This window comes from Lemur catta, chromosome 25, assembly GCF_020740605.2.
Source record: "Lemur catta isolate mLemCat1 chromosome 25, mLemCat1.pri, whole genome shotgun sequence".
NCBI lineage: Eukaryota > Metazoa > Chordata > Mammalia > Primates > Lemuridae > Lemur > Lemur catta.
The window spans coordinates 1548332-1562924 of NC_059152.1; the positions used below are offsets into that span (position 1 = coordinate 1548332).

General features: G+C 40.3%; 1 protein-coding gene across 2 annotated transcripts in view; it reads right to left on the reverse strand.

Moving 5' to 3' along the window:
- The window catches only part of WDR26 (WD repeat domain 26), a 42332-nt gene extending 27940 nt beyond the window's left edge, over positions 1-14392 (reverse strand). The window contains exons 1-6 of one of the 2 annotated variants that reach the window (XM_045537109.1): positions 13289-14392; positions 11350-11449; positions 11145-11249; positions 5322-5458; positions 1960-2057; positions 795-951 (exon numbers count right to left, since the gene is read on the reverse strand). In XM_045537109.1, coding sequence (XP_045393065.1) covers positions 795-951; positions 1960-2057; positions 5322-5458; positions 11145-11249; positions 11350-11449; positions 13289-13692 — 1001 coding nt within the window. In that variant the 5' untranslated portion in view covers positions 13693-14392. The remainder of the gene's footprint in view (positions 1-794; positions 952-1959; positions 2058-5321; positions 5459-11144; positions 11250-11349; positions 11450-13288) is intronic. The other variant, XM_045537110.1, reaches the window with a different exon arrangement.
- Between the last annotated feature and the right edge of the window lie 201 nt (positions 14393-14593).

Below are 14593 nucleotides of genomic sequence, written 5' to 3' on the forward strand. Positions count from 1 at the left end.
CAGATATGCATATATACATAATTTTTATGGTTACTCAGAAGTTCCTCTTCTACCCAAAGCCCCCACACTTATATACTTTTGTCCTCCTTATTTAGCTACTTTCATTGGTTCTTCAATGATCTTTGGCAAAAACAGTCAAGCACGTGCACTGCAGCTGTTCCCCTTTGTATCTGGTTCACTAGACCCAAATCATTTCCTTCCTGGAGTTTGAAAGATTTCACAACTTGTTTTTGGTATCTTAAAATTAAAGCACTGGTTTAATTTTGGAGATTGTTATTAAAATACTGGGGACATTTTTAGTCAAAATACTGCTAATATTAAAAGAGAAACTTGCATTCTTAGAAGTTAAATTATGTACATGGGTAGGTATAGTAATAAAACCCAATTCAGAAAGTAAATACCTTTATTCTAACCATTTTTAGGAGTCCACTTGCTACTAAAAAGCAGAACTTTCATTAAGGAAAAAATATTCCCATGGTCTTCACGGGCAGAAAATAATTTCAGCCATAATTAAATCGTCAGACACAGAAAACGAATAATAAACCTATAGGTAAGGAAAAACTAGCTTCCCAGCTTCAATTCTCAAGGTGTGCTTTACTATACAAATAAACATAAATTTCTCTTGATTTTCAATTTTAATAGTTCTAGTTTATTTGTGAACAAATGCTAAATCAGAGATGAACTGTTACACAGTTGCAGCATAGAACTCTAAAAAAGAACACATTTCAATAAAGTTCTTAACTGAGTTTATGAAATGTTAGCCTATCTTAGCATACCAGTGATTTTCCACTTACCTACTACAAACATGATCTATGAGCAGAGACACAGAATCTAGGCTGCTGTCGAGCTTGGTGTTGTGGTACAGGCACCGGTCCCGCTGCAGCTCCACCGCCTGCCGCAGCAGGGTCTGCAAACGCCGTGGGGGAAGCATCACTGATGGTGGTAAATAGGCTTTAATGGAAGATATTTCAAAAAAGAGAAACAAAAAATAATAAACCGTAAACTTTTATTTAAGACATTTAGTCATCTTCTGCTCTACTTGTCCCTACCTCAGTAATATTGTGTCCCTTAAATAGAGAAGTTCTGAGTAACGTGATTTAACATGTGAGCTTTATGAATATTTGTCAGCAGCTACAGCCATGTTGCCACTAGAATGGGTACATACTTGGGTAGGACTTTATTTTGTAGGAGTATTTGCTGGGGGGAGTGCAAACCAGCAACAACAAAGACAACGAAAAAAGACAATAATGAAAACAAAATCTAACAATGATTAAGTACCAGAAGAAGACTAGATATGAGAAAAATTTCCCCTTATCAAAGAACAAAATTTTGGCAAAAGGCTAGAACAGGTCAACTCCCAGTTCCTATCAAATTGCTCCTAATGCCAAGGATGCTGTGGAGATTCAGGGAATAACTGGTATTTTGGTATCGATGCCAACCTACTGCAATCCTTGAATGCCTTATACTTCCCAACAGCATGGCTTTCTAATTCTTAGCATCTCCGCTCTCATCTCATCATGAAAACTACAGAATATGATTTAACCACAGAGGAGAAGAAGGTCGTTTACATAAAGATATGGCAAAAATTAACTGTAATTTGGAAGATATAATATACTTGGGGGAGAGTAAAACAATTTACCTAAAGAGATTGGGGCCTTACTATTGAAATCAACAAAATTTTTACAGCACTCATGGCTTAAAGCTATGGTTTACATATTTTTTCTCTAACCACAGCACTTTTCCCCCAAGCAAAATCTCAAGAGGAGCCTCACTGTATAATACAAATGCAAGAACTGCTCTGGGACCAGCACCCTTTCACTGACTCCTGAATGGATGCCCCCTCTTCTCCTATAACCACTTAATGAAAGTATGTCTAGATACAAGTCATCCTAATTGATACATAGTATCTACTTCTAATCTAACAGAAAACACAGAAACTTCGAAAATGAAGACTCTTACTCTGAAGTTTGTCCAACAATTTGGATCGGGAAGCCGTCCCTTTGCCTTCCCATTCTGCTTTTGCACGTAGGTCTTCTGCATGGCTACACATCAGATACCTAAGAACACAACAGCAAAAGCCACACATATCAAACCCATGTATCTGAAATAAACATAACTGAGAAACACTGACTATTTGGCTATCCAGTTCTTACTAATACATATCACAAAGAAATTTCTACCGTGGACCCACTTCATCGATACAACCTGGTACCTACATACAATTACTAAAATGTAAAGTAACAATAACAGTTAAAGATACATTATTGTTGAGCTATGTATTAATATATTTTTATATTATCATTCTTGCCAGGCTCTGTTCTGAGCACTCAACATATATTACTTCACTTAATATTTGTAACAACCCTGTAAGAAACAAGTACTATTATTCTACTTTTACAAATGAAGAAACCAAGGCACAGAAAGCTTAAGCAATTGGCCACAGGTTAAGAGGCAAAGTAGGAACATGAACTCGGGCACTCTAGCTGTAGAACTTGCTCTTAACTATGCAAAGTTTACTTCTGAACAGTGAAACAAAACCTTCAAAAATATTTATACTACATTAAACAACAACAACATACTTTTAAGAGTTTACCATAAACATCACTCAAGAAGCAGTATAACTGCATAATCATCCTGTCTCATCCAGTGAAAGGTACTGAGATCCCAGAACACAAAACTGGGGAACTGTTTTATTACTCATTATTTGTGCAGAAGGTAGAATAAACGCTAAAGTTCATAGATTCTGCAGACTACATATGGGCCCCCTACTGGGGGTCCGGCCCTGACCTGATCTTGACTCTTCTCAGAATGGGCTTTGAAAGTGGAAAAGCAAAGGCATTATTCAAACATGGAGACTCGACGTGGCCAGTAACTCTCCTACTATTTTGTCTGGTACTCTGCCAGACAAATCGGTTCTTCTTGGTTATTAAAAATACATCAATATGTTAAATAGGGTAATGAGGATTTTAAGATGAAGTACTTGGTCTACTGCTGGCTCTACAGGCAAAGCTCAATAAATGATAAGTATCAGACACCTCTCAGGTAACATAAGTATCACCCCCTTCTTAACTGCATAAAGCATATTTCACTTGGACTCTAAATGATTTAATGGCCTCTCATCCAACAGAACTACTTGTTCTTTTGCTATTTAATACATAAATAGTGCCTTACTGAGGAAAAAACCTTTAAAAAAAAGTGTAAATAATTATACTCAAAACACCCTATAGGAAGTTGGATATTGTGAAAATTTTGTTTCTAGTATCTTTCTGGGAATAAAATTTATTATCAATAATTACATGAAAAAATTGTTCACCTGTTAAATTTTGGAAAAGTGACTTATTGATTGCTTCTGTGCCCTTGTGAAAATGCACATTAAATCTTTTTTTTTTTTAATAGAGACAGGGTCTCGCTCTGTTGCCCAAGGCTGGAGTACAGTGATGTGATCACAGCTCACTACAGTCTCAAGCGATCCTCCTGCCTCAGCCTCCTGAGTAGCTGGGACTACAGGGAGGCACCACCACATCCTGAAATAGTAAGTTCTGCTAGATATCTTGATAAGGTGGCTGACAAATTATCTTGCTCTCATTACCTTTTCATAAGATATTTGCTTTCTTTATCATCTAAATATCATTCACATGATTTTCCCCCCTGTAGTACATACAATTTAATCATGTAATTTTTCTTCTGAAGTGAATTTCAGCATTAAGTTTATCCCCTGAGTTTTTCACTTAAGGAAATGGTCCAGATATGGCAAGATGTGGAGCTGGAAAAGATGTGGTGGGTAAAGACCAGTGACTTTGGCATCAGTCAAACCAGGCTTGGAGTCTTAGCTCTCTGATTTATTAGCTTTATTATCTTGGGCTGGTTACTTAATTTCCTTGAGGCTTAGCTTCCTTATCTGGAAAATGAACTCTACACCTCTTTGGGCCCATTCTTTTGTCCATTGTTTTGTATTTACAGACTCATTATGTGTCAGATATTATTCTAGGTGCCAGGGCTGTATCATATAGTGGAAAATGCTATAAAGAAAAAAACTTAAAACAGAGTGATGTGACAGAGAATATCCAGCATGTAATCTTCAGAGAGGATATTTGAGCTGGGAACTTAGCAACCAGTTGACAGCTATGCAAAGATTGGGGGGAGTGCATTTAAGTTAGAGGGGACAGGCAGTGCAAATGCCTTAAGACTTGGAAAGTTAAGGAACAGATAGACATTAGTGTCACTAAGGAAAAGACAACAGGAAAGGATCAGGGATCTTGTGGGCTTGAATAGCAATTTTGGGTTTTTAGTGTACGGGAAAGCCAGTGGAAGGTTTTAAGCAAGGGAGTAAAAGGACATTTTTATGGTTTTACTTATGTCTTTCTGTGGCTGCTATGTGAAAAGGGCAACGTCAGGGGATTAAGAGTGAAGGCAACTAGGCAGGAAGCTACTACAATATTCTAGGAGAGGTGTCTATGACTTAACTAGGATAGAAATTGTGGACATGGAGAGAAATAGACAAATTTGGGATGTCAGGTCATATATGTCAAAGTTAAAAGATAAAAAGCAAGGATGAAGCTCAGGTTTTTCCTCTGAGCAACTGGGTAGAAGGTCTTGCCATTTACAAGTCTGTAGGGGTGGAATGGGTAGACGTACAACTGGATTCAAGAATTTTACCTTGAATACACAACTTTGGGACATCTATTGCATATCCAGGTGGAGACTGCCAAGTATACTGGTAGATACACACACTGGGAGTTCAGATGAGAGGGCAGATGTAGCATATAGCTACAGCCATTAGCATATAGATAGTACGTGAAGGCATGGTACAGCATGAGATTACTTAGAAAGAGCGTGTACTTAGAGAAAACAAGGGAGGCCCAAGGCCAAGACTATGGGTATTCTAACATTTGAAGTACTGATGTGAGGACAAAATGAGACTGTGTAAATGAAATGCTTAACAAGGACCTGATAACATGACAAGTATTCACTTAAAAAAATGTTTGTATGCACCAATACTGGAATCCTCATTGCTTACTGTGATCTATGTCATAGGGTTTTTATAAAAGATTTTGAAATAGCATTTCACAGCCAATGTATATTTCTTCTTCCTTTCACCTACTTAAATCTCTATCTTAATAGGGATAGCTTCCAAGGATGACAAAAATAGTCTGTACACAGATAAGTGAATTTACCCAGACAAATATCAGTCTAAGAATTTAGCAATAATTAGGTATTTGTATCTTGGAAAAATGTTAAGGAAATGTAACTTTGGCCCGTGGTAACCTTGTGAACATAACAGCCCCTTCATTGACCTGAGTCTAAGAACTCAGCCTCCTTACCCACTAAGAACATGAATGCGCTCTGTATTGTATTTCAGCGGCGTCAATTCACAGCGTAGAACTTGAAGTGCCTCCAGGACCTTGCCATCCTCCAGGTATTCTAGGTACTTCTGCTGCAGCAGCAAAAACTTCATCCTCTGACATGACAGAAAGCAGCAGTCAGGGGAAAAAGGTTGATGGAAGTTTCAGAAAATGTTTGTGCCTAAACAGAACAGTAGAAAGCATTCTACTATGCCCTTTGAAAATAACTTCATAAAGTTTCACGATGATTCAAAATATTTTGGTTCAATAGAACTACAGTAGATTAAATGGGACTTTGATCAATTCCACATCTTACTAAAACTCTGCTTTGAATGAATAAACTCAAATCAGACAAGATCATTAGTGACTAAAGCATCAATATGGGAAAAAATTAAATTCTGTTCTCAAAACATTCCCCTAGAAATATATTTCTTGTATGAAAATTTAGAACTATTCCAAATATTCTATATTTGCTTTTTAAAAATACTGACTTTTATACTAGGGCATCGCGGGGTTTTATGCAACAAGTTTGGAAAAGATTGGAGAAAAACCAGTTAATAGAGGAGTTGTTTAAAAGTCACAAGATGACAGACGGACCAAGGAGAACAGCAAGCAGAACTAGAGCTACTCAGGAGAAGCAGAAAAGTGTCAGATTTTAGCTCATCAAGAGTAAGAAGAGCTGTCCAACAAACGGACTACAGGTTGGTGTGCAAAGCACTGAGTTTCCCATGACTACAGTGGACAAGCGTAAGCATGATGGACCCTCTTCTAGGACGATATAAAGGGCTGCCAACATCAGAAGGCTGCACTTAAGTCTTTAAAGATTCAATGTTTGTATTTGTGTGTTTGTAATAATCAGATCACTGAAGCATTTAACTCTAAAGCACAATTATTATCTGCTCTTTTCCCACAAAGGATAAACCACCCTCTAGCTTATTGTGAAGCATTTTCACACTTAGTTTTTTTTCCTGAAATGTGTTTGACTATTTAATACTTTTTAATGCTACTTTATTATTTTACTTTTAATTTGAAAGTGATCATCACAATATTAGCAGTTTTTTACTACAGAAAAGAGATGTTTATGAATAGCATGTTCAGAATTTCTTTTAAACCTTAAACCTAATTAAGGACCTCTGCTTGGAGGGATCTTTTCCTCATATTTGCTGCTTGTGGAGCCTGAGCAAGCCAACTGATACATGGAGAAAAGTTAGCAGGTAGGAAATGTTAGCCATATTCAGAGACTCCAAGGGATATAGTGGTAAAGATCTCAAGTCCACTTAGAATAAAAACCTAAATTATAGCTTTTTCTTCTTCAGCCAGAAAAAGATACTTTTAAACCATCAAAAATATACAGCTGTCACAAAATGGTGTGGAGAAATTGCATTTGCAGAATTAGGAGTAAAATCAACTGCTCTACAAGATTTTCCATCAAGGAGTATTTAGAAGAGAAGCATAAACTACAAGCTTATAAAAATCGTTTTTAGGGAAAGTAAACAAAAATTAACTCTCTCATATAAATTAGGCATATATTTAAACACATCCTTAATAAGATACATTGCTTACGTTTGATAATTAACCTTAAATCTATAGCTAAAGAACAGAAAAAATTTCAAACTGAGAGAAGTTCCTGTAAATCTAAGAAAATTACACTTACCAATTTTTACACATAAAGTTAGACTGACTTAATGTTTCAGAAATAGATTTAATTACCAAGATGCCCTGAAAAGTATACTGGTGTATATGTAGCCTGAAGTTAACCTTTATAGTCAAATAAAAAATACTTTGAAGTTCAAGTGACAAAAACCAAAAACTAAACAAAAAATCTAAAAATCAATGGATTTTATATTTCAAGTTACTCTGGATATTCTCACCATTTTATCTTCTAAAAAAAAAAAACTCAACTTTTTATGAAATGAAGACTTCATATAGTTCCATTGGTCAATACACAAAAGTCTCATTTCATCTATTATTTTTGATTCAAACTTGAGATTGTATTTAGTTGCAGAATTTTTTCATTTAAATGCCACATGGAACTGCCCAGAGCATTTAATTTTCTTCACTAAATTTTCTTAGCAATTGGGAATTTGGGGAATGCTTTTTCTAATCCAGGGCAAATCTTTTATTTACTTATTGTTTATTTGTATCCATCATCAATCGGGTCCCATGCCCACCCTCTCCTCCATTCCAATGTGTGTAGGAACAGTGCCCTAAGTGCTATTTCCCCCTTATTTTCCCACCAAGATCTTGACAGAGCATGTTACTCTCTTTCTGTGGGGCAGAGGCAGGGCAGGAGCGAAGAGGAAGGCAGACCAAAACTTTGAGAGATGCCAATATAAACACATATTTCTGTATATACAGGGAATGCTATAAAAGTAGCATAAGAGCATTTCTCTCTGAGTCATTTTATCCAGATTAAGACCAAGAATATCCTCAAACAGATATCAACTCCTGGTATTGTGCATGGCAACTAACACGCTGCTAGCCAAGCACAGCTAGAGATTTGGTTGAGAAAGAAATGTTTATTCTCCAAAAAATCAGTTCAACCTTAAGTATTTGACACATTAGGATAAGGATGGGGAGTAAAACTGTATTTTACCTCCCAAAATTTAAAACTCTAAAATGTAAACATAATCTCAAGGAAATAAAGTCCTTTTAATTAACAAATAATGTCATTTACTAAAGAAGTTGTAAAAAAAAATCAGCCAAAATTACAGCTTGCTGAGAAGGGGACAGGGCTCTCTCTACTAGTGTATATATATATTTTAAAGATCTTGAGCTTCTTAAAAAGGAAAAAACACCAGGGAGGGCATGGAAGCTCCATACCCCTGCCCCCACACCTCACCCTACACACCTCTTCATCGATATGCTTTGTAATATCCTTTATAATAAACCAGTAAATGTAAAAAAAAAAAAAAAGAAAAAAAAGGTTGAGGAAATAAACTCTCTTTTGTATCTTCCTCCAACTCTCAATTAGACCTTCAAGAGATTAGTTCTGGTCTCTGATGATTTTTCAACATCTCTGGGCCCTGCAATATTTCCTTCTCTATTTTAGTATCTAATAACTTGAAATTGATAAGTGAGTTGGAAACTCGAATGACAGTTTCACACAGTCAATTCTGCTGTTGCCTCCCTACCATCCCTTGCCCAAACTGGACTGCTCTATCCTCTCCTCCCACGTTATTAAACTGAACTCAACATGAAAGAAAAACTCAGAAGTTATGATACACACAAAGTCTGGCCATCAAGGGCAGCCTCCTAGCTAACTTAGTAGTGGTTCTGACTAACTCTGAAGTAAGGCTGTAACGAAGTTTTATCAATTAAATCATGACTCAGAGGAAAGGGGAAATGAATTACATTAAACCATGGCTCTCAAAACTCCTTATTTGATTTTAAAATGTATTAATTTTTATATGTCAAGTCAATATTTGAACAGCTTTGTTAAGCATACTTCTATTATATTAAAAATAAAGAACCAAACATTTTTAGACATACAAAAGTTTTCTGTTATTGGTCTCAAATACCCATTCCAAATTGCCCAGACATGGCTAAGCATATTTGACCCAAAGTAAAAATGCTGACTCATGAGAGCAACTTCTGCTATTCCTAGTATGATCTGACTGGAAACCATTTAAAAATGGGGGATGGGGTGCAGGGGAAGTGGATTGGGTCAATAAAAACATTCACGTTTAAAAAATAAAGCACAATTTTAGTCTAGACTAAGTCATCAAATGTGTCTGGGTATATAACTAAGATAATTATGTTTAAAAAAACCTTAATAGTTGTCTACAATATTATTACAAATTTAAGCTTATATTACATTCTCTTCTTCTGGAGACGGGGTGGGAAGAGAAGTAAATTTAAACACAATTAGAAAAGTGAAGAGCAACTTCAAAAAATGCTGAACTGACTCTTTAAAAGCAATTGATTCATCAATGCTTAAAGTGAGATAAAAGTTGGAACCCCTTTCTTTGTATAAATACCTAAACAGTTTGATGATGTGAGGCTCAGCCAGAGATTTAATCTTCATCGTTTATTAGATCCTAGAATGTTCTACAGACTGAACAGGCTGTAAAAAAAAAAGGATTCCTCCTTATTATCTACAACTACCTTTCTTCAGTTTACATGTTACTTCTAATGAAGGTTTCTAATGAGATAGGTATGATCTAAATCCAATACAGAAGTCTGAAATTACTATCAACAAGAAAAAAACAGGAAGTAAGCCTATAAAATTGTTACTAAATTACAGATATAATTTGGGTGAAGCTTAAAAAAGGAAAATGACCTCCAAGAAATCACATACATTTTAAAATAGTCCCCAGGCAAGTTCTTTACTGTCACCTCACAAACCATGCCTACTTGCCCAATGGGAAAGACTCAAATTCCTACTTTGGCCATTTAATTGTCCTTATTTTAGCTCATTCAGAGCTAAAAATTTATGAGAGACTGCCCAATAAAATATACTTAGTTTTTGTCTTTTTTTGACCCTCAAACACTGACTGGGGAAACTTTAGTTACTGAAAAATTTGTAACCCATTTGAATACAAATTTTTAACTATTTTAACTTCTTTTTATTTTTAAATTTTACTATGGAATTGATTATTACATAAGTTAATTTATTATCAATCATCTGACCCAATAGTAGTTTTAAATTTTTAATATTTTAAATATTTACTGAAAGACTAAAAATAATATACTAGACCGATGTAAAGGAGTGTGTATTTGTCCACACTTGACTGCACCTTTAATTCACCTGAAGCTCATTCTCTAAGGTCAATACTATTGCACAAAATTGTATTAAGAGTTTTAAAACTCTTTTGTAATAAGATTTCAAAAGAAAGAAAAAGAAAAAAACACAAAGCTAAGTTTATAGACAGGAAAGATTAATGTTTGACTCAATTTAAAAAGCCCAAAATGTAAGTCATTTACTAATATTTAACAAATAGCTGGTTTCCCTACTTCACTTCCTATTCACCTTCTTTCCCTCCCCCACCAGGCAGGAAACTGCTTTTGACAACAAATGAATCAGCTAGAAGTTAAAAAGCCAGCAGCTAGCAGCTGATTCTTCACGGTTTCCAATCACCAGCACTTAGAAAAAAACTTATTCCCTCCTTTTCCTCACCAACATTTGAAGAATTTAAGCTCATCAGTATAAAAGATTCATTAAGATTTATGGAAGAGGCCAACAGGTTAAACTACTAAATTGATCTTGTCAGGGAAATAAGGCCAGTAAGCAGGGCCTGGTGGTCAAATGTGCACGCAAACCCTCCAGCAGAGTGACACACAACTACACAAACTCTGACACTGTCAATGCACACAACTGGAATGCGAGAGTGGAAAATGGTGAGCACACCAAGGGAGCTGGTTTGACTTAATCACAATTCCCAAAGATTAAAAAAAAACATAAGTAACGTATCAGCTTCTTAAGGCAGTATGGATATACACACACCCAAACACATTTCTTTTCAAATGGCACATTCGGTATTATAAGTAACATAAAAGTATAATTTATCCTAAACTCTGTAAATATAAAACTCCTATCAAGAGCATGAAGATATTTCCATATAATTTTTGTAGAGCTTACTTCGTAAAATAGGTTCAAACAACACTTTTACTAAATATGATTTTAAAAACACAAAACTCATACTTTAAAACATCATAAACACTCATCTTAGTTTACAAACTTAATTATATGAAATTTAACTACATTTAGGCCTTATCTGGTATAAGAGGCAGAAGCCTAGAGTTATCAATAACCTACTAAAATAAGCATAAATGTGAAACTAAGAACAAAAGTGTATTTACCACAATTATTCCCAACAACGTTTGAGAGATTTCAAGTGCGCCTCTTACCACAATAGCATGAGGAGAATGCACTAAAGGCTTTAGTTCATTCAGGTCATTTTCTGCCTGCAAAAATTGGTATAAAAGAAAAACAGAGATGTCACAAAACGCACATTAAATATGTAATTTTAGCAGCAGTCACACAGCTCTATATGCCCTACTTTACCTTATCCCAGTCTCCTTCCATGACATGATTTCGGAATTTGGTAGCAGAAGGATGTTCTAAACGACATCCTGACTCTTGCATGAGGAGATCAACAGTCTGGCTGCAGGAGAGATACAGTGTAAAAAAGACCTGACCAACTTTAGGGTTTTACTCTTCCAAATAAACTAATGTCCATGAACACGGTTGCAAAGTTTTTAAGCTAACCTCATGATGAAGAAAAAAAAAAGCTTTAATGTGCTTGGTTAAACTAACTTGATTTAAAACTACCACCTACATTTATTCCTAGTCGAGTTAAAAACCTTTCTTGAAACCAGAATCAAAATCAGTTCTTCCTACTTTTGCCATTTAATGCCTCAGAAGTTTGATGAAGTACAAAATTTCTAAAAATGTGTTGTAACCAACTAGTAAAATAAATGAAAAGCCAAGATCTACGTACTACTACTGTTACATTTTAAAAGATAAAAATCATTAATATTAGTTCCATACAAGGTGAAAGAAATGATCCGTGTTAGGTTAGAGCTTACATCCAGATATCCTATCAGCACAGAAAAATTCTAGTAGGTCAATCTTTAAAATTAAAACAAATCCAGCATAAAAAATCATTCCCTTTCTCTCTATACTAAAAATAGCAAATTTACTATGGTGTAGGTTCCAAACAGTCACGAGTTATTTCCTCCTGCTGCTGTCAGCTTGCTTCTTGTCTCAGTAATATGTTCTGTTAGCATTTACAAAATCTGTTTTCATACTAATCCTTTTCCTTAGGGAATAAAGTGAAATCTTCCTATGGCACATTTCTCTTTGAGAGCTAAAAAGATTCATCAATGTATTTTCTTCCCTCATGTATTTTGATATCTAAGGACCTTCATTTATCAGTCTTAAATATTTGTGTTTACGTTTCAATGCCTTTTCATTCAGCTCTACTTAATTTGCAGCTAAACAGTGCGATGATCTACCTGAAAATCAAAATACTTATGCCACTTTTTAAAAGTGCCAACCTTCTCAACAAATCCATAAATCCCAAACTACACATTGGCTAGCCTAAAGGCTTATTTTAGTCCGCACTTTGAAGCTAGGACATTGACTGTTGCGTGTTTTTTTCCCCCTTCATCTCATTCTGGTTCTGCTTTCTGCACCTCCTTCCTCCGGCTCCAGGGCACTCCCACCAATCCTACCTTCACCCCCTTGGTTTTTCTTTGTGGTTTTTGGCCAAGGTCGCTGTCTGCCTTCACCCTATGTTAGGGACACAAGGCCACCTAAATTGTATTTGAAAACAAGTGATTGGCCAGATCAGATGTCCCTTTTTCGGAGGCGATCACCTTCTTGGCATTAAACTGGGATTTCAAACTAGTTAACGCTAGGCCTCCTGCCACACGCACAAGGGCCTTCAAATGACATCAACACTGTACCTTCATTATCCCCATTAGATTTATTCAGCCACCTCTTTCCGAATGATCCCAGCCCCTCAGTTCCCATAAACACTTGTAGGGGATTTGCCTTTCCTGATTGGTAGTTTGCCTTGGCTGTTGTCTGTCATGGCTGGGGGTGGGGAGGTGTCCCACAAAGATGCCTCTAAGATATACTCGAAAAGCAAATCCTCCAAGGTTCATTATTTCCAGCAGCTCTAATCCGCCCCTCCCCCAGCACACGGAGACACACTCCCGCATCTGTCTTTATTGACAGACAATCAGGCTCCGAAGGTGCGTGGGGAGGAGCCGCTCTCTGGGCTTCTCCTGGCCCTCCCCAGCCCCTCCACCGCCTGTCCTGTCTCACAATTCGCCAGCGTGACCGACTCTCCCCTATTCCCCTTCGGGTCCGCTGCCCCTCCCCGTCGGCCTCCGAGGGGCCGGGCCCTGCGTGCCCCGCAGCGAGCCTGTCCTCGCCCCCCGCCGGCTCCGTGCCCCGGTCCGTCCGTCCCCGGCCGCCGGGAAGGGGTACTTACTTGAGCCCTAAGCCATTCAAGTGCTGTCCTATTAGCCTAATGACATCCTCGTCCGACTGGGAGAGCCGCTTCTTCTTCTTGAGGCTGCTGCCCAGCTCCGGGGTGGCCACGGGGGCGGCGGCGGCGCTGGTGGCGGAGGCAGCTGCGACGGAGGCCGAGGCTGCGGCGGCCCCGCCGGGAACCCCGTTATTGACGTTCAGGCTGTTGCTATTGTTGCTGGCGGCGGAGGGGGCGGCCGGCAGCAGCCCGTTGGCGTGGGCCAGGTCCCCCGCCGACGACGACGACGAGGGCGACGACTCCCCGTTCTGCGCCGCCAGGCAGGCGAGTTCCTGGGTCTGTCCCTGGCCCCCGCCGCCCCCGCCGCCGCCGCCTCCTCCTCCTCCTCCTGCCCCGTTGGCCTGCATGACGCCGCCGCCGACCAGGCTGTGGCCGCTACTTCGGAGGGGGACGGCGCCGGCGGCGGGAGGGGCGGCAGCCGGGGGGAGTCCCACCACTACCACCACGGAGGAGGAGGAGGAGGAGGACGACGAGGACGACGAGGACGGAGGGGAGAGGCCTGCTCTGCCTGCCGAAGCCCCGGGCTCTCCTGCTCCCTCCGCCGCCGAGGCTCGGGGTTTCTTCCGCGGGGGCGGGGAGGCTCCGCCGGTGTCCGAGTCGGAGGAGGAGGAAGCGGAGGCCAGAGTTTCCTCGCCGAGAGAGGCCGTGGTGGGAGCCGGCGGGGCGCGGCGGGGGAGGGGCGGCGGGGCCGGGGGAGGGTCGGGGCGGGGGGCGGCGGGGAGGCGGGGGGGGTCGGGGCGGGGGGCGAGGGGGGAGGGGGCGGGATCCGGGCCCTTCCCCCCCGCAGGCAGCTCGGGCTGCGCGGCCGGGGGTCGCGCCGGGGGGCGCCGCGGGGCGGCTGCGGGGGCGCGGGGCCGGGCCCCGGCGGCGGCGGCGGGCGGCGGCGGAGGCAGCTGCCGCCTCTGTCCTCGGCTCCGCCGCGCTCCGCTCCCTGGTGTGTTGATTCTTCCCCCAGCTGCTGCCTAATGGAGTCCAGGCGCCCGCGTCACAGGAAATGCCTATACTGCCCTCCTCACTCACTTCCGGTGGCAGGTATGGCACCTATAGGGGGCCTGTCACCCGGCACGTGCGCCGGGGGCAGGCCCGGGGTGCGGGGCAGGGGCCCGGCGGGGCCCGACGCGACCCCGGCCCCGGTTCCGCCCCGGCCCGGCCCGGCCTGTCCCCCCGGCGCCGGCGGGGCCTCCGCGAGCCGCGAGCCCGGAGCCGCCCTCCCTCCGCGGCCGGGCGTGCGCGCGTGCGGCCCCGCGG